This window comes from Centruroides sculpturatus, unplaced genomic scaffold (assembly GCF_000671375.1).
Source record: "Centruroides sculpturatus isolate CEXI.00-Female unplaced genomic scaffold, Cexi_2.0 scaffold339, whole genome shotgun sequence".
In the NCBI taxonomy this organism is placed as follows: Eukaryota; Metazoa; Arthropoda; class Arachnida; order Scorpiones; family Buthidae; genus Centruroides; species Centruroides sculpturatus.
Window position 1 is genome coordinate 284,797 of NW_019384539.1, and position 26,071 is coordinate 310,867.

Here is a 26,071-nt window from a genome sequence, read left to right on the forward strand (position 1 = left end):
ATTCCAATTATTTGAATAATTTTAGTATATATGGAGTTATTTAAATAGTTTAATTCTCTTCCATCTCTAGAATTATTTCAAAAAATACGATGCGAACAATAAAAAAAAATCTTTTTTTTTCAATTATTGTATACTGTACAATGGACAAAACCAATGGTTTTTTAGTATAATCTTATTCAAGTTTAGATACTTGAATACTGTATTACATACAATTCTCAAAATGGGCCCATCAGTGGCCCAGTGAATAAAACTACCGAACACTGTCTCCCTGCCACGTGGAGTTTCCCGAGCTTTCTTCGCGTGTCTAACACCTAAAAAGGTGCCAGTTTCCAATAGAAAACCCTCCCGGAAGATACCCAGCTTGACAGATAGCCGATATATTGCCTTGCCTTATTCCATTAATCCAATTCAATTCTTAAAGTGTACAATGTTTACGGCTTAAGATCTTACACACGTTTGAATGTACAAATGTACGTATCCATTCGTTCCGTTCGAGTAATTTTAATATGTACAAATAATTCATTAAGACAATTTTAACATTTAGAACTTGCGTAAAATCCACTAAATCCAAGCAAATTTGTAGATATTTAAGAACCTATAATAAACTCAATAAGTGTACTTTTAAACATCATTTCCTTGCAAATATATCTCAAAGAATATATAAAGTTAGTAAACAAAACAACTAACTTGAGATTATTAGAGATTTTTCTTTGTATAAAAAACCGAATAAATTGAAAATATTCTAGCGAAATAGAAACTTATGCCGAAACACGAATGGAAAAAACAAAAAGCTTCTTTTTTGGAATGCTCACAAACTGAGTAATAAGAAGAAAGAAAAAGATGAGCTTTATATAGATTCTTTTAAAAAGTTATAAGCATTAAGGTTAGAGAAAAGAGCGGAAGAAGTGAAGCTACTTAATGCAGTGAACGGCAACTTTTCCAACTAAAGCCCTGTACAACATATTGATTGAAGCGATGATGCAAGAAAGATGAATGCAAGTTCAAAGACTGATGTCTACACTAATAGCCACAGAAAGCAACTTAAATCTACCATCTTGCAAAAATTCCCCCATTCTAGACTATCCCTAGGATAGACCTATAAAAAAAAGGGGGAAATATTCATAATTCAAACATATTGGGATCTTTAAAACTTTGCAAAAAATAAATAAAAATATAATAATAATAAAATCAAAAATAAAATCTCCCTTTTTCTTTTCTTCCGAATCTACTAAACGTGATAGAAATGGAAAAAATAAAAGAAAATTCTACAGAATAAATAAATATATATCATCGAGTTAGGATCAGAATGGAAAAAAATCTGCTAAATCCATCTGTAATATGTGAATTTATATGGAGGAACATCCAAATCTGGTTACACTTATCGTATTAAGAAGAATAAAATAGATTTCTGGTCGTCCATGCCGAAGTTAGGAAGTTGGATTAGTGATAAACTATATGGAATTTTCAATATCCTTGTATTATCATCACTCAGTTGTCCTTCGTCCATTTTTACCGTAAATATCCGGACATAAATTTATTATTCCTTCCATTATCAATTGCTAAATATAAAATATTTTCACGGATGAAAAAATATCCGATCTTTTGTACGTTTGTTTATTTTTAAATGTGATTTATAAGGAGGTTGCTTTAGCCGGCAAGTCGTGAGTAATTGAAGTAATTTTCCCGAAGACGGTTATATATTTGCATGAAAACTCTATCTGTATACAATACGTTAGAGTAAAGGTAACATGCCGTGTAAGTATCCATTTGTAAGTGTGTATGTATTAATAAGATGTAAGAACGTGTATAGATCTGTGTAAACAGAGCTTGGCATTGTTAACGCAATATACACCATCGACCAACACTAGTCAGGAATTATAAACCCAGCTCTGATCCGAAACGATGATGAAAAATCACGATTTGCATAGGATTCGAATCCGAATCTCTTACCAGGATAATACTTTATATGCTAATCACTTTTGCATATATCACACGAGTTATACGTAATATTATTAAGTTATGTGCTTGATACATATAGATCCGTAAGGCCATTTAGCCTTAATTTGCCACAAAAACATTTTTAAATAAATTATTCATTCTGTTATATTAAGAGAAAAAAGTTATTTATTTTTTAAAATACACAATATATTATTTTTGCCTAGCGTGACTTTGATTTTTAAATGTGCTAGGAAACTCAAAAAGTGCCTTTGAGAGGCCTAGATATATTTAAATATCTAAGGCCTCTCAGAGATCCTCTATACCAGGGATGACCTTTCTTTTTGAGTAAGCGTAGTTATCTTTAAAATTGTTTATGCCTGCCAAAGTTCTATACTTCGAATAATTATGTTTAAATAAATAAAATGAATACACTTTAATTAGAGTAAATGTAAATAAGTTGATTGTAAAAGGATGATCGGGTGATAAACCGAAATCGTATGATACGTTACGTGCCAGATGATTGCTCCGACGTGCCATAAGTTCTCCACCCCTGCTCTATACAGTATACGTATCAGGTAAATATATACTGTAGCGTAATTAAAATCGATATTACGGGGACTCGAATTAGATTAGATGGAATTAATGAGACAACACAACACATGGGTGATCTGTCAAGGGGCACAGTACCATCCTGGAGGACTTGCGGGAAACTAGCCCTCCTTAGGTATTATACACGTAAAGAAAATCCAGAAAACTCCATGCTGCCAACCCGTTGATCACACTTGAACACACTACCGGTATTCAGTTCAGTTATCCACTCGGAATTAGAACACGCAAATCTACATTCACCTCTGTACCACCAGTTTAAACTCTTGGATATTGTATAAACACGTGTTTAAGTGAATTTTTCACATTCAAATCTTTTTCCTGTACTAATTTAATTTTTCTTCATTTATATATTTACAAAGGTAAGGGAGCCTGGAAACAAGGGCTCCCTCCTGTTTCCCGCTACTGTGTACTTTCAGTGGTGTGTACTGAACTATGTTTGTATTGCACTTAAGATATTTTTTTTACAATTTTAAACAAGGGATGGAGAGTGATAAATTGTAGGCTCGAATCTACGTTAAGTTTAATATAATTTCAAGAAAATTAATTTGACTGTATTAAAGCCATTCGACCGATAAACGTTTACATTCCGGATAATTAAACTGAGCTTGTTTATTATCGGATAATTAGAACCTAAAGGGTTAAAAGTGCCAAATTAAATTTTGCATGCCATAGACTAACGCAAAATTTACATATTTTGAAAAAGCAAAAAATGAATGGATGACGATGCTGGAGAATAAATTGTGCGATACAATACACAAGATGAAAGGAAAATAGAAGATACATAACGTCTGGAATTTTAATGAACAAATATTGTTTACTTTTTAAAAAAAAAAACGAAAGCGCAGTTAAAATTAAATATATAAAAATAATAAATTCAGTTTTCTTTTCATTTTATAAAATATAATTAAGTTAAAGAATTAAAACTGATTTTTTTAAAATTTAATTTAAACAGATTTATATAATTTATATTTCCTTTAATCATAACAGATGGCAGCACGTGTGTGTTTGTAGTAGAAAATTAAAAAGAATTTTTTTTTTTTTCCTTGAAAAATGCATAAAATTAGAAGTTAATTCCCAGTAATTTACCGTATAATTAATCTTGAAGTTGTTTAATATACATTTCAAGATTATACGATTATTTTTATTAGAAAAATATAGTGGTTTTAAATATGAACTAGGTATATAAGTAAATAAGAATCTGTATATTTTTCTATAAAATGAGTTTTATAAAAATATAAATAAAAAAAATGGAAAAAAAGCACTTTCCCATCAAATTATATATTATTATTATTATTATTTTTCATATCTTAAATTTTAACTTTTGTGATGCAAAGTCTGTCATTTGCATCATGTTTATTGTATGATAAATTTGAATGTCAGAATGGATTCTATCTGAAAATATAACAAAAATATGTTTACAAATTCTACATTTTCTGATATATATATATATATATATATATTAAAATTTACATGTATTAATGTTTAATATATACATATGTATCTCCAGTAAACAATAAAAATTTGATACTTTCCTAGGGGTATATAACTTTAAAACTTGCATAATACACCCAGGACATTTATTATTTTTGAATAAATATAAATATTCAAAGTAAATTTCATCATGCAGTGGTAGCTTGTAATACAATAAAATCAATAAGTGATGCAATCCTCTTGTAATCTTTTATCCAATGTATATTTTAATGTATTTTATTTTTTTTCATTAATTATTTGTAATAACTAATATTTTAATCTTCTCTTGTAATTGTAAATTAACTAAACAAAATTTTAAATCTGCTTAATGTGTTAAATTCTTGAAAGCATTTTAAAATATTGTAAACATAAAATTAATATATTATATTTATGTTATGAGCAAGCTTATAGATAGATGTTTGTAGATCCTGAAACAATTATTCTTACTTAAACTTTAATTGCTTCATTCATTTAATTATTATTAAATTTGTGTGTATATATATATATAACATTACTAATTATGTTTATTTTCCAGCCTGTGTAATAAATTTCCTTTCCTTCCCGGTAGAAATTGCATCTTCTGCAAATTCTCTGGCCATTTGATAAAAGAAATAGAGATTGTACCAGACATTTTTTAAATGTAAGGAGGGGATTATTTTATAGTATTATAGGCAGGAACGTACATAAACATTTTATTAAAGGTTTAAAAAAGTAATTAAAAACTGTCATTAACCGGCAACTGGGCAAATGTCCAATTTGTAACTAAAATAGATTTGTTGTTCTGGTGGTGTTTTTCTAGTCAAACTACAAACTTCTCTCTTTCATTAGAATAATATAAATATAGTCTTAATATTCTATAGCTTTTCTTCTTAAGAACAAGTTCAAAAGACTTAAAATGTTTACACAATTCACTACAAATTTGGCATTTGACATTTAAGTTAATAACAAGTTTCTTCAAGGATTTTGTTTTTTTATTCTAAAAATTAAAATATTTGTTTGAATATTTTTGTTTTTTAATAAGTAATATAAAAACAAATATTAAAAAAATGTAGATAAATGTTAATAATGGTGAAAAATATACAATCAGATTATATAGTTTTAAATTTGCTTTATTGAAAAAAATTTCAGAAAAGCTGTACTCAAATATTTGAGACGATTTTGAATCGTATAGTAAGAAAATATCTCTTGGTGACATCACGATAAACCTAGCTCATGCATATTAAATTTATTGCACCACTCAAATCGATACTTTTGCCATCTATCGTCGGAAACGTTCGTTGAGACATTTCGTTTCTATGTGTATACAATTATTAAATATTTTGCATAACACATACAAATTACATTTCAAAAAAAAGCATATGTTCTTTGTTCCAGACAAATGACATACTTTTTTTATATTTTTTTAGGAAATGTACCAACCAATAAGATGCATAGACATACAGCCTGTACATAAAAATAAATATTTTTCATACATTATTTACAGTGCCAGACAAATTTGGTATCAAACTAATTATTCTAGATACATTTTTAAAAATGACATAATATCTAGATGTTTATACTAAATAGTAAAAATGATGACTTAAAAATGCTTTTGGGATAAAATACTTCGTTTGGTTTTAAATGCTGGTAAGATGACTACGAAGTGAGAATTTCCAACTGTAAGCAATATTTTCATACACATTAATATTCAATTTGCTATGCAATGATATAAAAATATGCTATAAGCCGTATGACTAAATGCCATTAGAATCCGATTAATTTAAAATTAATTTTTTTTTTTGGCATAAGTTATGCATGTAGTAAAAATGTAGGAATTCATAGTTCTAAGCGAGTTAATCTTTTTCTGGTTTTGAATTCTTGGGCGCAAATATAATACTGCTGTGATGAGATGTGTTTCCTTGGATACCAGAAACTGATGTCAGAATAAAATGAGGTTACCGAATGTCTTAAGTTTTTTGTGCAGATTTGCACAGACTGAAGTTATGCCCTTACTGTCAAAGTGAAACTAATTTTGGTGGATTAATGGTATCGGGGCTGGATAGATCACTGCTGGAACTCCTCTGTTGGCCGGCACACGAAGATATAACTGGAGTCAAGCCACTGGACACTGGTGTTAGACCCGTTCCTCCTTCCATTAGCGATTCATAATTAAAGATTCCACCACTCGGAGTGGAAATTGGGATACCAGTGACGTCGTTGAAATTTGTGGTGTTCACTTTCAGCGAACTACTCCCGTCCGGATTGGTGAATGCGGACGACACCGGAAGAGAGGTAGGACGAGACAGTGGCTTCATCTGAGAAATTTTGTCGGTACCATTAGACAGTGAAATGAGAGTGTTTTTGCCGTTGGACAATATAGAACCATTAGTTGGACGTTTCTGATTCTGATGGCTTGATGAAATCTTGCATGTGGTTTTATGAGCTTCCAAAATAAACTCTAATTCCTCTTTTTGGTTTGTCAATAACTGTATTTCATTCTGCAGGGCCTGACGCTTTTCTTCCAGTCCCTCGGTCTCCTATAATTACAAAAAGAATTTTATAATAATTACTTGATCATTTAAGTCATTATTTAACAATATTTAAAAGTCATAGCAATATTAATTGTTTAAAATTACTGATCTGTAATGACAAAAAAAATGTTAATTGTGAATATTGACATTTTGGATATACATCTCATTGATGTATCTAGTATTTTGTCTTTTATTACAAACAAACTACATGTATTTCTGTTTGTAAAAACTTCTGTATTCTATATTGTAAATAGAAATTTTTCACTTGATTCTCTTTTCAAATCCAAAATAAGGATATGCCAATTCAAGTATCAAGTGTCTTTTGTATAAGTAATAAGAATAAAGATAATAGTATCTAAATATCAAATATCTTAAGTTTGGAAGGAAATCAAAAAATTACAAAACAAACTGGCAATGTTAAGCATATGGTTGTGAATAAAAGTCAGCTGATATTGTTTAACTCATAATTTAATTTTTAGGAATATAAAACATTCATAACAATGAATTTATATTAATGTTCCTTTCATCTTATATATTGTAAAGGAATTTTTAATTACTTTCTGATGTCAGAGTATAACATGTGCATAGCATCCCAAAGTAAGGGAAATATATATTACATATAAAATTTCCACGTCAAGTTAAATATCAAAGATGTATTAAATTATACAGGTATCAAAAAGTCACTGTGCACAGGTAAATCATCATCTTGTAGTTATATTCATTATATTTATTATTACTTTTGTGCACATGCTTAACAAAGCTATTCCAATTTATTATCAATAACTATTTAGTAAAAATTGAAAGTTAATTTATTTAAATTATTAAACTTTCACTAAATGTATTAAATTTCATTTACATCTGAAAAACTTCAGATTATTCTCTTATCAGTAATCTAAAATATAATTTCAAAACAAAACTAACTAAGAAGAGATTTGAGTATTAGAAATTTTTTCAATTAAATTTCAGATATAGAGATAGAAAGTAATTCAACTTTTTAATTTCTTCATATATAAAGTATTTATTAAATATAATTTGAAATAATTTATTACTAATACACAGTTTTGTTTGTAATGTAATAATTTCATTAATACAACTTTATATTAAGTAAAAAATATGTAGAAGAAACTAAAATGTCTTCAGTTTCTTCATGTCCAGTCACCAGGAACAACAGTTTCCTATTGCAGAGATGACCTTTTATTAAAAACTAAGCATCTGCAAAAATATTCAAATGGCCATTTTAATTATTGGCTTGTCATCTGTGAACTTTTTAAATTGTTTTGCATATTTTTGCAAAGCATAGTCTCTAATAAAAGGTCATCTCTGCAATGGGAGACTGTTGTCCTGGCAACCGAATATGACAAAAATAAAGACATTTTAGTTTCTTCTACATATTTTTTACTGTGTAAATATTGTCAGCCATTTTAATTAAATTAATTTTAAGTGTTTAGAAATGTTCATTTGATGAAATTAAAAATCCACATTGTATAAGTAATTAAATATTGTTCTAATAAACTTACAGAATTCATATAAATACTAAAAATTCTAGTTAGATTTATATTGTCAGATATTAGAAATGAAAATTAATAAAGTATGGCTCTTTATTTTAGTAAAGTCTTAAATAATTTTTAAAAATTTTATTAATTTCTTTAATAAAATGTAACATTTTAGTAATCTATAAGTTAACAAAAAAATTTCTTTAATTAAATACAGCAACAAATAAAATTGATTTTACTAAAAAATACTATTGTTTAGCATTTAAATGAATTACGAACTGTTAAGTTCAGTAAATAGTAATGACAGATGTCATATTTCTTGTTTCTTTGTAGAAATCAAAACTTTAGAATGTGTAAATTGAATGAAAATAATCACACATCACCACTAACATCTGAAAACATTTGAAGTAAATATGAATATATGTGCAATAAAAATTGGTTTAATTATGAGTTTTTAAATGGTATGAAGAGCTGTACTCATAAATAGCTTCCTTTAGTATTAGAGATAAATCAAAATGATTTATATATATAATATAAGGTATTTAGTAAAGAAATTATGAAAATGAAAAATGTTGTGTTCTTATAATACACAATTTAATAAAAATAGTGCTATTAAAAAGTTTTAATTAAATGCACTTCACTTTTTTTATTTCTTTTTACAAAAAGAAATAAAAATACTTTCTCTTAAATATTTGCAATTAAAGAAACTAGATACAAGAATAACATATGAAACACCAAAGAGCAGAAGTGACTGGTCATTGGTGCCCAGCCCTCGGCACCAATAATTTTATTAAATCAAATTATTCAACAACAAAAATAAGTTGTTAATCAAAACTTAGTATTTTTTAATTTAGATTATTGTTATAAAAATAATCATTTCCACAAAAATATATATTTATTATTGCATTCTATCATACCTGGAGCCAACCCTCAGATAAGAAGCACAAGGAGAAATTACCTGTAGAAACACATGCTGATGCTATTAGTTGTCACTAGTTGGCAACCAATGAAACATGCATGAGTTTATATTGCATCGTAGCAAGCTCAGTTGGGCCTGTTCTCAAATGAACTCTTAATTGAACATATGGTTGTGTGCATATCATTACATTTCACAATCTTTTGTACTTCATATTTTTAACTGATTCAATAATTATTAATTATACATTAATTTTTTTCAATTTTGTTTCGATTTTTAAATGCCTCTTAAATGTTTGTCACTTTCATTATTTTTCATTTTCGTAAATTATTAATACTAATGTAATGTAATGTAACTGCATATTTTGAACCCATTGTCACGGTATTCTTCATAACTTTTCTGATTAATATACAAACCTGAATAGACAAACAAACAATTGTGCAAGAAAAGATGTACTTGTTCTATTATTTATTTATTTATATTAAAATTTTGCTTTTATATTATTAATCTAAACTTTTCAACCTGACCTCACAAGCTACCATTGCTAGAAAGCAAGACTGGAAAAAAAAATTCTAAGCTAGCAAAGTAATTTTCAATATCAATATTTATGTATTCTGAGACATCTATTTTTGATTTTATTCTTATTGAAATCAGAAAAGAACTAAAAACAGTGGATTTCAATGCAAAAAAACTAAAAATAAAACATCTGAAAACAAAAACAGGCGAAATAGCTAGGGAGATTTAAACAATCATCCAAAACAGACTTTACATAAAACTATACAGACAGATGAAAATTTGAAGCAGAAGCAATGGGATTTAAGAATTTACTAAACCAACTATTATATTTTAATATTGCATGAACAATGCTATCTCTCCTTCAAAATAAATTCTGCATTAAAAAATTTTATACCATACCAGAAATTTCAGGGGATTTGAACCCCAAAATCTCTTAAATATAAAACTAACTTTTGAGAGCAGAAATAACATCAAGTATAAAAAAATATAACCTACATTGTTTTTTTACTTAAATTGTCAAACATGAATCAAATACATTATATAAACTTTAAAAATTGAAATAAGCTTTGTCTTTTACATTGAATTTTCTCTTTTCAGGTCATTAACTTTTGATTATACAATACTGCAAATTTAAACAGAATAAATCAATGTGACAAATCAAATCTGTTCATTTGAATAAGAAAAAGGGAAATTGCAAAATTTTCAATTTATATAATTGATATTTATTCTTATAAAAAAAAACTGTTCAATAAAGTCTGTTATAATATATTTCTTTTTAAAGATATCAAACGTATTTGGAAGAAATATTATCCAAAATTAACCTTACCATTAAGAGGTTATTGGTATGATCCATGCGTCTTTTACGGCACCTAGCAGCTGCAAGTTTGTTCCTTTCACGCCTTAGCCTTCTTCTTTCTTCTTCTTCAGGAGATAACTATTAAAAAAATAAAATTTTAAAAATTTAATTCTAATTCCTATGTTTACAGTTTTATCGAGGATCTTTTATTAGGTAAAATAAAAAATATAGTTGCAGATAAAAGTATATATCGAGATAGTAATAATCTTTTTATTTTATGAAATATAGTAATTACTTTCTCATCCTTCATCGGTTTTCGTCCACCTTGATTTCTTCCGGATGGCTTGGATGAGGGTGTTGTCATGGCATTACCGGACGTATTGACGGCGTGTCTAACAGTGTTTGCCAATGTTGCTTGGACGCAGGGTGATAACCAACCATCGTTTTCTTCGTCTTTTTGATTCAGTTGATAATTAGTATTACCGTTTTGGCCCATGAGGGACGATCCCGAAATGTTGACTACTGGAGGTACGAAACCGGCCTGGTGCTGATGCTCGAGAGGCGGCGGAGGAATCGGCTGTATGTCAAAGATAGACTCTTCGATATTTTTCAGCGTCGTGGGTGTCAATGTGGGCGTAGTTCGAGTGGGTATGCCGGAGGTCATCCCATCAACATTAGCAAACTGAAAGTAAAACTCGAACTTAAACTTCAGAAGACTTTAAACCAGTTTACTGACTACAGAATGTCATTGAATTTGAGTACAAAGAATCAAAGTAGTAACGACGACTTTGTTTAGTCATTCGTTAGGTAATAAACAAACAAACATTCGTATTCGCAGAATATAAAGGTCACTCGCATTTGCTTAACTTTCAACAATAGATTTTTCATAAACAAATAATCACATTTTATAAACTGTCAATTTAAAGAAGCCTTAGCTATTATTTTAAAATATTAGTAATCTTTTTAGTGTAATATTTCGTATAAAAAAAAATTCTAAACTTTGTAGAATATTTTTGAAATTCAAATTTTAAAGAAAACAAAATTATTAAATTAAAGAAAATAATTAGAACTATAAACTTATTTCATGCTATAAAGAGGGAGAAAGAATTCATCATCAACTAAAAAATCAACACAAATTCTAAAATAAAATTTACCTACCCATATAAGGCAACAATTGAAGATAACTAAAACATGGCAGCAGTTATCAAAAAATACTTTACAACGTATAAAAATAAAGGTAAAAAATTTCGATTTATCTCAAAAATTTAATTATGAAAGTTCTATTTTATCAAAATCAATATCGAGAAGGGAGGAGAAGAAGGAACTAAAAAAAAATAAAATAAAATAAATTCAACTATCTCCACTTCCTCTAGGCAACAAAAGCAACAAAAAAATTTTTTATATAAAATGAAAAATTAATATATCAAAAAACGTAACATTTACGTTTAAAAAAAGAAATATATATATATATGAAATTACGTTCTGTCATGAAATTCGCATGAGGAGTTTATGACTGGGTGCTGCAAGACTTACATTAACCACGTGCGTTTATCGAGTGCAAGTCACGAGGAGATGACGTCAGCCTCACACGCTATTAATCGGAAACAAAGTGGCAGAACAATAGCTATAAAAATCGATCCGCTTGCCGACTCGAGTATTGTTAAATTACTTACTTCGCTCCAAATGAATTCTACTTAAATACCTGTACGAACTCCAACCTTGACATTACCACCGGAAATGGGTTTTTACCTGTACACGCGACTGACTCGTGGCGTTGTACCGTTGCACAATTTCCTGTATACAGCGGGATAAAGGGGGAAATGAACAGATTCGAAGTAAAAAGCACGAATTACACTAAATTATACGTAGAATAAGATACGAAAATATCTTTCGAATGATAATGGGGAGGGAGGGGGAAGAAGAGAAGCGGGAGGAGACGTTTGAGTGAACACTACTTCCTTTCTAGTTCGCAAAATACGCGAAAATATTTTTTATACACCCGTATACATAGCTTAACTTCGACGTAAACTATCGAAAGAAGTTAAGCGATTTCGTCATGAATGGGGGTTTCGAAATCGATACTGATGACCAGTTTTATTTTACGTTATACGGCATACCTGAGTTTTTTATCGCCACTTTTGAATCTGTATCTCTTATCGAAAATGAAAAAAATATATATATCTTAAAAGGAAATAACGAGAAAAAAGATTTCGACATAATTTAACTAAAAGACCACGAACAACAAAATAAAGCTTAACATTTTTAATCAGAGTAGAATGGAGGAGGAGGAGGGGAAAAAACCAAGACAATCCAACCCATAAAACCCACATCCCGTCAACAGGGCGACTTGGGACAGATGTTGCCACGTCGGTTCGTTCGTTTCCTAGCAACCGACCCCGGGTGGGAGAGGGATATTTGCAGGGGCGCCCGACAGACTGCATGCACTTTTAACTGCAGTGTGTTACGCCCATCTTTCGAGTCGCGACTCTAAAAAGCCAAAGATCTCGTACATCCGCAACAAGGCGATTAATTCAAAAAAAAAATATTTCCCAGTATAATACAATTATTATTTTGTCTCTTGTTACATCCGAAAGCCTTAGAGAAGAAGAAAAAAAAACAGGAGGGAGGAGGAGGAGAAACAGATAAAAGCAGACTAAGATTCCAGAAGCTGCTCTAAATAGCTTAGCGAGCGTGATATCTGATTGCCCATTTAAGAGAGAGATTCTGGAGAACAAAGAGTGAACAAGTTCTTTCACTAGAATAGTTAACTTTTAACGGAAACGTCAGAATCATCCCCAGTAGGAATTAAGAGGGGAAAAATGAGGAAAATTTCAAATATCCTGCTCGGCCGATGGATCATTATTTTAACGACGGCTCAAAATGCGCTAAAACTTTATGGGCGACAATCAAAAACATGTGCTAAATCAGCTGCATTCTTACCTGACAGACGATTCTCTCCTATTCTTTGCCTGTCGGGTATGCGAAGTATTTGGAGACGGTCGGACGGGAGAAAAGATTGCCCTGTCAATGAGTCTTCTTCGCAGCAAACGAGAGCGCATCCAGTTAAATTATTCAATGATTTATCTACCTAAAGCCATCGTCTAATTCCAGAATAATAAAAGCCTGTTTATTGGGGGAAATTTTTACCTTTTACGTAACACGCTATTAATAGAATTAGAAGAAGAAAAAAAAAAGATCCGTTATGAAGGATAATCGACCTTAACTTAAAAAATGACAGTTTGCCCGGGGAAAATTTTCACATGTGAGCAACAACGTGAAATTTAGGTTAGTGCAGCCGAGGGTATCGAGAAAGCAAAGAATTCGGATATTTTCGCATTTATCCCCTCCCGTTTCGCCTTCATAAACAAACTGCATTTGCCAAGACAAACTTGTTTTAGAGTTAGGAAAGTGTACAGTTATAGTTCGCAATTCCAGTCCGTGCTCTAAAATAACAATTAACACCGACGAATATTTTATTTCTATAGAGACGAGAGAAGAAAAGAGAAATTTTATAAAGGGGGAAGAACTAGGAATCTCCACCAAACGGTTCCATACTCCAGCAACGTTGGCATTACAAGTTGCTCTTTCAAATTACGTCAAAATATTTCAATAGGAATGGTGCAATGACAGTTTGTATTTAAACAGTGAAGGCTGAGCATTTTTAAATGGTTATTTTTAAACGGTTTGTCTCTCGGTGTGCCAGGTGCATGAAATTCATGACAATCTTCGCTAGGTGATAAAACGCATCTAGACACGTCCCCTAGGGTCCTTGACTTGTTTGCCAGTACTAAATATAGCAATGGGGGAGAAAAAAACACAGCAAAACGTCTCTCCTCAGATTATGTTATCGACGTTTGCGTAAAATTCTTTTTAAACTTACGGAATAAGTGCCGTAATCACTACTCTCAATCGACATTTTCTATTATTATTTCTCTACGAAACTTCTAATGACCTACACTTATATTATTGTTATTAAGAAGATAATTAAGAAACTTAGCATATTAAATACATTTATATAAACTTTAAATTTTTCTAGGAAGGTTTAATAATTATAATAATTAAATATAGGCCTGACATTTTTCTTAGTAAATCAGAATCAATGCAAATTTTTAGAAAATAAAATTCTGTAATGAAACTAAATTTGAGTAATATTAAATTTATTTCAAAATTATTACTCAAATTTAGTTTCATTACGAATTAAAGTTTTATATTAAAAAATAATATTTAAAAACTACAAAAAAAGAAAAAATAATTCAGTGTATGTGCATAATAAATTTCACTGTTTAAAATTTCATTAAAAAAAAAAAAATTATATATAAAATTAAACTTACATGCTGTATATCATGCATATGATACATTTTCTAGTTTAATAAGTACTGATTTACAGGAAAATTTTGGCGAAGCAAGTTGCAACGAAAATTACCTTAGCATGTCATTTACCTGCTGTGTTTACTGTTGTGAACATTTGGAAACAGAGCTGAACAAATGTCTCTAGTCATGTATTCATTGGGTGATAGGTTGTTAATGTTTGCCACACCATGTGTTGTTTAACCCAAAGTTCAAAAAGGAAATTTACCGTAGCATTAAAAGAAAAACGGTGCATTTTAAGAATATACGGTGGTAATTTTATAGTAAGATAATTATTTATTGTTATACTAGTATGGTAAAACTGTTATAAATTTGGAATATGACAGTATATTTTTCACTTATAATTCTTTATACAATTAAATATTTAAATAATATTTTATGGTAATTAATTTAAAAAAAAAACAATTTGTTACTTAAAAAAAGGTCTAAAACATGTTTTAAAACTTTCAAAAACTTATTAATATTTTTCGAAAGGAAACTATATTCTTTATTATAAAATTTTTATAAAAATAAAAAGCTTTTTTTTTAAATTGAATAAAAAAAAAGTTAACAAAATGAAATAAAAGAAAAACTGAGTTAGAAAGAATAATAAAAAGTGAATTTAAAAACAAATACATGAATTGAAGACGTTTTCTTTTATAATATTTACATTTTTGAATAAGTTTAAAAAAAAATAAATACTATATTTCAGTTTATATAAAAAAAAAAGTAATCAGTAGAATATTTATTTTTATTTAAAATAAATTTGATTCTTGGAAAGAAAAATCAATATGAAAAAAAATAATAAATTTCGGCATAGTTTAAAGTCTCTGCTTTGTCTAGTCAAAATAACCAAAAACAGATGTGGCAGTTTTATAAACTTAAAATTTTTTCTTCCTTTTATTAATTTTTTGTTAAAAATTTATTATAATTAGAATCATAATTTATATTTATTTTAGTAAGAAACACTTGTTTCATATTTCTAAAATTAATGGGTTTACCAGCTTCTCTTGGCACACTAAAGTAAACAAATGAGGTAAGAATTATGTCATAACAGCAAAAAATATTGCTACAATTTACTTTTTTCCCCCCTCTCAAAGATAATATAGGAGGGTGTTTTATAAACATTTTCAGAATGGAAATAGACATTTTAAGCTTATTCAAAAATCATTTTATAACTTATTTCTTCTAAGAGAAAATTATTTATGCTATTATATATTTTCATTTTTTAATACTGAATATTCTACAGATGTTTTAGAATTAAAATGAGATTCAGTTTTAAAACAGTTTACAAATTTATTGTTGTACCTTAATTCAATTTTTTTTTTTGTTTTCTTCTTATGATGACAAACAGGTGTTTGTTTCAGAATTGAATGACAAACAGGTGGACAGACACTTAAATATAGAAAACTGAAAAATGATGAATCCATTCTTATCATATGATATCATACTTGCCAAAGCAATTACATAAAAGACCTAACCGTGTAAAGATGTAAAATGAGGATTAAAATGGTAAGATAGAAGTGCATGCTTATTGCAAAAACATTTTATCAGTTTTGCTATCAATTTTAATGTTATAATATATCACTTGCAACAAAATATTTAGCAGTTTATCTTAAATTTAAAAGGAAAGCTAATTTTAGAAGTATTTCAAAATCTAAAAAAACTATTAGATATAATTTTTTTTTAATGTTTCTTTAATTTCTCATTCTATTATTAACTGCATGAATAAGATAGATGAACAGGAAAGCTTCCTCAAGTCCTAATTAATCACATATCAAACCAACCACCATAAAAAATTAGAAGAATTTAAAGAATTTTTTTTACATAAATGATGTATCCATAGCTTTTTTTTTTCCAATTTAAAAATACAAATTAATTAACTACGCCAAAATAATAATAATAAAATTTAGTATTTTATTATCTTAAATATTTATAATGGAAATTTTATAAAAACTTAAAAAAGGTATTTAAATGCATTAAAATTTCTATTTGTACTGCATATTTTAACTATGTAAACAATCATCAAAACCTATTTATAATTACTGTGTCAAAACTAATAATTAGTGATTACTATATTTTTTTTTTTGGAATAAAAAAAATAAACAGCATAAAATCTGAGGCTGCCTACATTACTCATTATATAGGTCAATACTTGTAATTGATAACATTGCACAAATTAATAGCAAGAGTTCTTACGACAACTAATACTAGCCATTATTAAGCTTGTAAGATATTTTCAAAATTGATTTTGATAAATAAAAGAGAAGGTATTATCGGAGATGTTCAAAAATATATTTACTTGAAAATTCTCACTTTATAATTTAAAATAAGGTTAACTTACAAATGATGATTTTTCAAAAACAAAAATCATTGTAAATCAATTTTAGTTTATTAATATAAATAAAAAATTTAATCTATATTAGACACACAAAATAATGAAATAAAACTAATTGGCTGAATAAAATGAATTTCTTAATACAATTCATAAAGAAATAAAATCATTAAAGTATTATTTGTTAGTTAACCTAATCTTCAATTAATATCGATAATTTAAAATCAAATGCTTTATGAAAATACTCGTGTCTTAAAAATTATCATACCGTCAGTTAAAATATTTACATTGTATTCAATTATTGCTAACTTGACAAAGAAATAAAATTGATTTTACGAGAATAAATATTGGATTTAATAATCAAACAACCATAAAAAGAAAACTGATAAAAGACAAATACTTATTTTATATATTTCAAATATTACAATTTTGAAAGTTGCAATAAATTTTCCTTAAAAAATGCTTTAAAATATCTTTTAGAAAAATTTTGCATTAAAAGAAAAACAATAATGCTAAAACTTTCCTTGAATATTTAACAGAACTTTTCTCAAAATACATTCCCTTGCCCAAATATCTTCCCAGCTTTCAAAGAAACAGAATACTTTGAGCTTCAAAAGATTTTGAACAAAAATATTATTTTTCTTTTTTCAAAAGTGGAAGAACTGGTATATTTTAAAAACATACCTACTTATTAAAAATATTGATATTAAACAATAAAATTTAAAATTTTCTTCTTTTATATTAAAATTTTCTTGCTTAAATTTAGGTCAATGAAACAAAATTTCTATGTATTAAATTAAACAAGAATATTTTCTTTCTTATTTTTGAAATTGATAAAAACCTACTATTGTTCAAAAATACATATGTTACCTTTTGAATATTTGTTAATATAAAATTTAAAAAAACCATCATCTAAAATTTCTTGACAATTACTACAATTGACCAATCTCAAAATGTATTTCAATTACTATTAGACTTACTCAGCAAATATTTAGTCTTGAATTTAATTTTGTTTATTATTATATAAAATGAAAGAATCTGAGAGAACCATCAACATTAAAATAATTAACAACTTTTAAATTATTCTATTCTAATATATAGTAAAAGCATGCAATAAATAATGGAATAGTGAAATTCCAGAGAATTAAGCAATTAACTTAATTTACAAGTTATCTGCATTATTCGAACAGGAAGAGAAATCTAAAAATATGGCTTTCTCCAAGTTCCAGAGGAAACTGAAGCATTATGAAAGTAATAAAAAAATACACTCATTAAATGAATTATTTTTTTATCATTCTACAGCTGCCTTCATAATAATCAATAATCATTAATTGTAGTAAAAAATATATTAAAATCATATAAACAGTAAGAAGTAGAGGTTATTCATCAGGAAGTTCATTTATATTAATTTAATTAATTATCACAGTTTTATTCACTATAGACTTCAAAAATTATTTTTACATTTTTAATTTAATCTTTAGAATTAAAATTTTAAATTCAATATTAAAATTAATGTTAAAAATTTCATATGTAAAGAAATTAACTACCATTTTAGTTACTAAATATCATAAACAAAAATTTATTATTAAATAAAAACTCCTAAATGTATTTCACCATTATAATTTAATTAAAATTTATTCCAATAAAATAAATTATTCAGAACAGAATACTATCATTTTGTAAAAAAGGTCAATGAACATGAATAAAGAAATGAAACTAATAATCCTGAATTTATAAAATTTAAAATAAGAGAAAATAATTAAGAATATTTATTATATTATTAGCAGTATAATTTATTATATCTACTTCAAAAACTAAATTTATTTAAGAGATTTACATGGATTAAAAGGGAAATTTTAGAAGTTTTTTAAATTCAATACTTAAAATCAAATGAATACTATTATGACAATATCACAATGCCAGGGTGCATTTTTAAATCATCTTTTAATTTAAAAAAATCACGTGACTTCCAGTCAAGACAGGAAGTTTCGTTTGTAGTTAAATCAAGGTCTCCAGCCCCTAAGTTTTCCATATCTGGTCTCAATTTTCATCTATTTTCTCTGTTCTCAAGATTAATGAAGGATGGATGAGGAATGACAGTGAGAATGTATAGGTCTGCAATTTAAAAATTGCAGCTCAATAATTTTAAGAACCTTTGTCATCATGTATTAATATAATTTGTATAATACTTATACAAATTATATTAATACATGATGACATGATGTGTAGATTTAATTCTACACTTTGGTTTATAAACATGAAGTAAAGCTATAATTTTATTTGCATAAAGAAATTCTTTAATCATGTAAAAAACACTAAAGATTTTTAAGCTTGCAAAATGATACACAATGTACTGTACATATAATTTAATAAAAACTTTCTAATTAATAAGAAGGAAATTTTGTAAACAAATACATCACCAATGAATGAATGAAAAAGAATAATAATAATAATAAACTACAAGATTGTCATCTACACATTAATACAATTTTGTTATTCTTTTATTAACAAGTTAATGGTCAATAATTTGTAGCTATTAATGATACACTGTGAATTTAATGCCTAAGTAGCATATTTACCATAGTCTATAATATCTAAAATTCATAGTTCAAATACTTAACTATTTTATACTAAAATTTCATGTTTTGTTTCGTGAATTTGGAAATAATATTGCAAAATAAATAAACAAATAAAAATTTTTGTTTTTATTTATTTTGATAAAACAATTTTCCAAACTGCCTTTTTTTTTATAAAAAAAAACCACTAAAATTTCATTGTTTTAAAAACAAATTTTTTATAAAATGTTTTTCTCATCTTTTTATTTATTTAAAAAAAGAGTATTAAAACATTTACTGTAATCATTTCTTGATCAACAAATAATAAATGAATACTTTTGAAATGATTTAAGTTAGAAAATCAGAAAAACCACAGTTGTGACATGTGGAATGATAAATAATTTAGTTTAATCTTCATTAACTTCAATTGAAAATATGATAATTGTTAAATAAAATAATTCCAAAAATTATATTATATATTACTTAAATAATGAAAAATTCTAATTTTAGTTGTAGATAATTAAGGCAATAATTATCTACCAAATTATTGATTACATGCAGTTAATTTATTGAATGATGGTCTGGTTATATTAATAATAAATATCATTTGCTTATAGCTATCCTCACTTTGAAAAAAAATATTCCACTCTTATTATTGAAATAGAATAATTTAGGAATATCAACTTTGCACTAAACTTGATTAAATATAGTTAATATCCATGCAGTTCAAATAAAAGTAGTAAGTTATTTAAAATAAAAAAAAATTTAATAAAACCATATTCAAAATGTTGCTATATATATTTAGATATAATATAAATATATCTGACTCTTCTTTCATAATATAAATTCATAGCTATTTGTAAAATTTAAATAAAGTATTTTATTTATACAAATACATAAGAATTTGATATTTTATTTCAAATTTTTTGATATTCTTTGTTCATATTATTAAGAAACAGGAAGCAACATCACAAAATTTTATATTGTGATATCTTGATAATAAAATTTCAAAAAATTTGAGTTTTCTATTCAAAATGAAGCAATTTATAATTTAAAATATTAAATACATATAGTATATTCTTTGTGTTTATGTTATATTTTAATATTTCTCAAATTCATTCTGATTAAAAAAGCATTGCATAAATTAACACAGTTTCTAGAATCTTTATAATGAAAAATAACTTTCAACTAAATATTAAAATATGCAGCACATTTTAAATGGTAATCACAATATCTTTTGGATATTAGTTGTTATAAATTTAATAATTCAATTGATAAACATATATATCGTAATTTTGTCAGAAAAAAAAATAAAGATCCAAATAGAAAGTAATGACCCGGGAAAGATTCAAACCTACGTTCTCTAGAATTGTGTCAAATGTATTAATTAAATATAAAACATCAGAACAAGAGCTTTTAAGGCTAAATCGAGCTTTTAAGGTAAAGATCTATTAAGGATATCCTGAAAGCATTATTAGATCTCATATATTTCTAAATGTGTTTATATCACCTGAATCAAATATTCTCTTTAAATCCTTGTTTTCAACTTGCATAGACATATATCTTATATACCATAGTTCACAGTTTGGGGTGATATATTGATGTAAGCAATTCCGATTTTTCAAGAACATAAATTTTTGTCTTAACTGATGTCCCACTGACCTAATTTATCTTCTCAAATTTTTAAGTGTTTTAAATTAGCTCAATGTTTATGCCAGCTTATATTTACTTACTATATTTCATTTTAATTTTAGCATTTCAAAAACAATTGTTAGAAATCTTTTCTTTCTTTTAACTAAAATAAGAAAGTAAACAAAACTAATTATAACTTCTTGTGAACTATGGCATATATAAACTATTATTATTATTAATAATAAAGTTTTAAATTCACAACAAGATAAATACCAAATTATACAAAAAAATTCTGTTAAGATTATGATTCATAAATTTTGGAAAATAGCATAATTAACAGGATTTAAGTAGAACTACTAAACTAAATATTAGATAACCATTTCTTTTATACATAAAATTTCTTCTTTCTCTTAACACTATTAAAGAACTTGATTAATAATAAACTTTTAGAAAACTTTAGTTTAAACTTTAAAATTTTATTTAAAAGCTAATTTAAAAAATTAAATGAAAAGTCATATATAAAAACTCCTCGTTTATGATAAATCTTACAAACAAATTATTTTTCTAGAAGTTATTTTTCACTTTATTACAATTTATAGCATCTAATATATAGGGAAAGGACAGATATTCAAAGTTTCCATTTAAAAATAATACCAATTTTAAAAGACTTATAAATAATATGGGATAATTGTAAACTGTTCAGACCTTAAAGAGAAAAAAAAAAATAATAATAATAATAATTTTTTTTCAAATTATTCAAATAATAAGATTAGAAATTTTGTCTGTGCAAAACATTTGGCAAACAACTGAATTTGATTTTAAAGTTTAAAAAAAGTTTTATGATGAAAACATATTTCCCCTTAAAATCAAATTTATACCAGGTCAGGGATGTTTTCTAATAATTCATTCCTTATACGTTTTTACGTCTTCAAATGAATTTTAATTTTTTTTTTTACTTTAGGATAAATTACTCTACAGTTTTTGGATGAGCACCATTTAAAAACAAAAAAAAATACCAAGTGCCTTTTCTTTAACTATATATTTATTGATTTTGTTTTTTTAATATTACTAACAAGAGTAAATTGTTAGAAGGATAAGTTCAGCCTTCATTAATGGCTTCTTACATTTTTGTTCTCAAATTTATCTTAAATTATTTTTAGATGTGTAAAATTAAAAAAAAAATTCATTGAAATGATTCTATATTTTATTATTATTATTATTACTAAAAATAAAATTTTATTGGTAAATAAATAACTGGAAAAATAACTAAAACTTTATTTAAGATTTCACCAACACACGAATATTGAATTTTAAATTTATAAATATTTGAATCTAGATTTAAAATTATTATAAATGAAGCCATTAAAGGATAATATGCCAAATTCAAACACTGATATTATATCCATACCTAAAAATAAATAATACTGGATAAATTATGCAAATAAAAGTTTCCCATAAAATGTGCACAAAACTACACATTAAAAAAAAAATAATAATAAACTACAAGATTGTCATCTACAGAGCTGTTAAGATGGTGTATGAATTTTCCTACAACACAAAAAGAGCTATAATAGCATCATTAAAATAACATTTATGCAAGGGTCACCTTGTCTGATGGTTCCAACAGCAGTTTGTTATTGTCATGATAGCCTTCAATTTATTTATCGGCNTGTCTGTGCAAAACATTTGGCAAACAACTGAATTTGATTTTAAAGTTTAAAAAAAGTTTTATGATGAAAACATATTTCCCCTTAAAATCAAATTTATACCAGGTCAGGGATGTTTTCTAATAATTCATTCCTTATACGTTTTTACGTCTTCAAATGAATTTTAATTTTTTTTTTTACTTTAGGATAAATTACTCTACAGTTTTTGGATGAGCACCATTTAAAAACAAAAAAAAATACCAAGTGCCTTTTCTTTAACTATATATTTATTGATTTTGTTTTTTTAATATTACTAACAAGAGTAAATTGTTAGAAGGATAAGTTCAGCCTTCATTAATGGCTTCTTACATTTTTGTTCTCAAATTTATCTTAAATTATTTTTAGATGTGTAAAATTAAAAAAAAAATTCATTGAAATGATTCTATATTTTATTATTATTATTATTACTAAAAATAAAATTTTATTGGTAAATAAATAACTGGAAAAATAACTAAAACTTTATTTAAGATTTCACCAACACACGAATATTGAATTTTAAATTTATAAATATTTGAATCTAGATTTAAAATTATTATAAATGAAGCCATTAAAGGATAATATGCCAAATTCAAACACTGATATTATATCCATACCTAAAAATAAATAATACTGGATAAATTATGCAAATAAAAGTTTCCCATAAAATGTGCACAAAACTACACATTAAAAAAAAAATAATAATAAACTACAAGATTGTCATCTACAGAGCTGTTAAGATGGTGTATGAATTTTCCTACAACACAAAAAGAGCTATAATAGCATCATTAAAATAACATTTATGCAAGGGTCACCTTGTCTGATGGTTCCAACAGCAGTTTGTTATTGTCATGATAGCCTTCAATTTATTTATCGGCAACATCCCAAAGAAGTTTGCATTAAAAGATCTTTCTAACTAATAATTATTAATTATATCATATCAAAAAAATAATTTTTAATCGAAATTAAAAAATTAACAAATTATTATATTAAAATATTTATTAAAAAGTAATCGACTTTAAAAAAATATTTTAATAATGTGCAAATATTTAATTTTTTTTAATGGAATTCTGTATCTTATCATTTATATTTGGGAATTTTTTTTTCATTTTTTTTTCTAATTATCAACTTCTATATTGAATTCTAGAATAGAAAGAGAACAATGCTATTCACTTGCATTCAGGCAGATAATCAGAATCGAATTAAGTACTAATTATATGGTTATTAATTTAACAAATATTTTAATTAAAAACTTATTAAGATCCTAAATCAGATGGAAATTTAAGATTACCCATACTGAAAAATATAGGATTTTTTAAATATGAAATCTTAACATTTATAATATTTCACAATATAAAAATTAATACAAAGATACAGATTTTTATAATTTCTTTCATAATTACAATTTACCTCATAAAGATCATAACAGAGTATCGACTATCGTCCTATATTGTTGTTATTTTATAAATAACAATAGTAATTAAATCAAATCAAAAGAACAATTGTACTCGACAGGAAATTATTAGGCAGAAAAAAAAAAATGCTAAATTCGGGAACCAAAACAAATTTCCCGAATATAGCATTTCCCCCCTTAACAAATCTCGGTAATTAAATAACATTTCAAACACAAAATGCTAATTTTGTAAAATCCGCGGCACTAAACCGTATTATTACATAACCAAAACATCTCTTAGCACATAACGAAAACAGTATAATCCTAAACTATTCCCAGCATCCGAAACATGCCTCATATGTTTTGAAAAAGTTTCCTCTTGGCATTCTTCAATAACAAGCTATAAATAACCATCAAAAATCCCATTCTCTTACTTAATTAAATGAATTTTTGTACAAATCTACTTCTTGAAATAACATTAAAACTATAATATATGTTTATGTCATATATATATATTATATATACAGTATATATTAAAACTGATCATGTCTTATATAATATTTATAATAATTTAATTATAAAAGTTTATGTAATAGTAATAATGTTTATATATTAATAAGTATGGGTGTTATCAATAATGGAAATATTATTATATATAATGTATTAAGGTAATTTAAAGGATGCGATTGTATGTGTTGTGGATGAAGAGAGAGGCATCATCAAGTGATTAGGAGAGACAATGGAGAAGAAGAGGAGGAGTGACTTATAGAAGAGACAATGAATAGCGATAGAAAAGTTTGTAAACGAAAGCGAAAACACTCACTGTTGTGACAGGCGTCGATTCACCAACTCCATTTGCCATAGACGATAAAATATCGGCGACCGAAAGTCTCGATGCTGAGGGTTGCACCTCAGTTACTGTTGATGTCGATGTTTGCGAATACATCGCTTATAATTGTCGAGTCGTACGTTATAATAGTTCGTTTCTGTTATAAAACTTCCGCAAGTTACACGCGGTCGTAATCAGAGGGGTAGGGAAGGTGGGACAACTTCTTCTAACCTAGATCACCGTCGAATACCTACTTTTATGAGTCATCGGGGGGTAGAGGAAAGCCCGCAAGTTTTATACAAAGGATGACATCATTCTTCCGACTATCCCCAAAATAGAGACTGACGTCAACTTTAGTATCACGTGCTCGTGACGTGAACGTAACGTAACGAAAAACGAACCAGTTTTAAATAATTTTATTTCGTTTTATCGAACGAATTTTAACTTATTAATAATAATTATAATTGAAAAATTGTCGTTTCGAATATATAGAAAGTTATAATGTAAAAAGAACGAAATAAATCCGATTTAATTAATCGGTAACGATTGATGGAAGCGCCGCCATTCGCCGAACCTAAGAGTTCGGAAGTTTTCGACTTCCGGAAATTCCCATATATGGTTTGATTACTGGAACGTAGATATAAACGATCATGCGCATTAAAAGCCATTTCGATGACGACGTAGCTCTTCCGATAACTATACTACCGCCTTCTAGGAATTCGAATTTCTAGGTTAACTTCTTAACCGGAATAATAATATAAAAAATGCATTTAACCTTCCTCTTTACTAACTTTAATTTTTCTGGGAATTTTTTAATATTTATAACGATAGCAATAACCCAAAAAATCTTCTAAGAATGTTTTATTTTTACACCGAACGGGCAAATACGTGTACGTAATCACGTAATCGTTTCGTATTAATCACATGATTTTTTTTAAATATGAGAATTGACGAAATGACGAAAGAAAATGTTGGCAAAATATGTGATACGATACGTTAAATACGATCTTCTGTTTTCGCTTCTCCTCCTTTTGTAACATTCTACTCGTA

At 26.7% G+C, this 26,071-nt stretch overlaps 1 protein-coding gene across 3 annotated transcripts; it reads right to left on the reverse strand.

Annotated features, from left to right (window-relative positions):
- Positions 1 to 5,110: 5,110 nt before the first annotated feature.
- LOC111623341 (transcription factor kayak-like) lies at positions 5,111 to 25,423 on the reverse strand. Of its 3 annotated transcripts, none has more exons than XM_023365879.1 (4): positions 25,276 to 25,371; positions 10,544 to 10,930; positions 10,279 to 10,386; positions 5,111 to 6,533 (listed from the first exon to the last, which is right to left on the reverse strand). In XM_023365879.1, exons 2-4 carry the CDS (start codon positions 10,910 to 10,912, stop codon positions 6,012 to 6,014), a joined length of 999 nt encoding a protein of 332 aa, XP_023221647.1. In that variant the 5' UTR covers positions 10,913 to 10,930; positions 25,276 to 25,371; the 3' UTR covers positions 5,111 to 6,011. The 3 variants fall into 3 exon arrangements, with proteins under 3 accessions (XP_023221647.1, XP_023221646.1, XP_023221645.1); XM_023365878.1 differs by lacking the exon at positions 25,276 to 25,371 and adding an exon at positions 11,407 to 11,542; XM_023365877.1 differs by having other exon boundaries at positions 5,787 to 6,533; positions 25,016 to 25,423.
- Between the last annotated feature and the right edge of the window lie 648 nt (positions 25,424 to 26,071).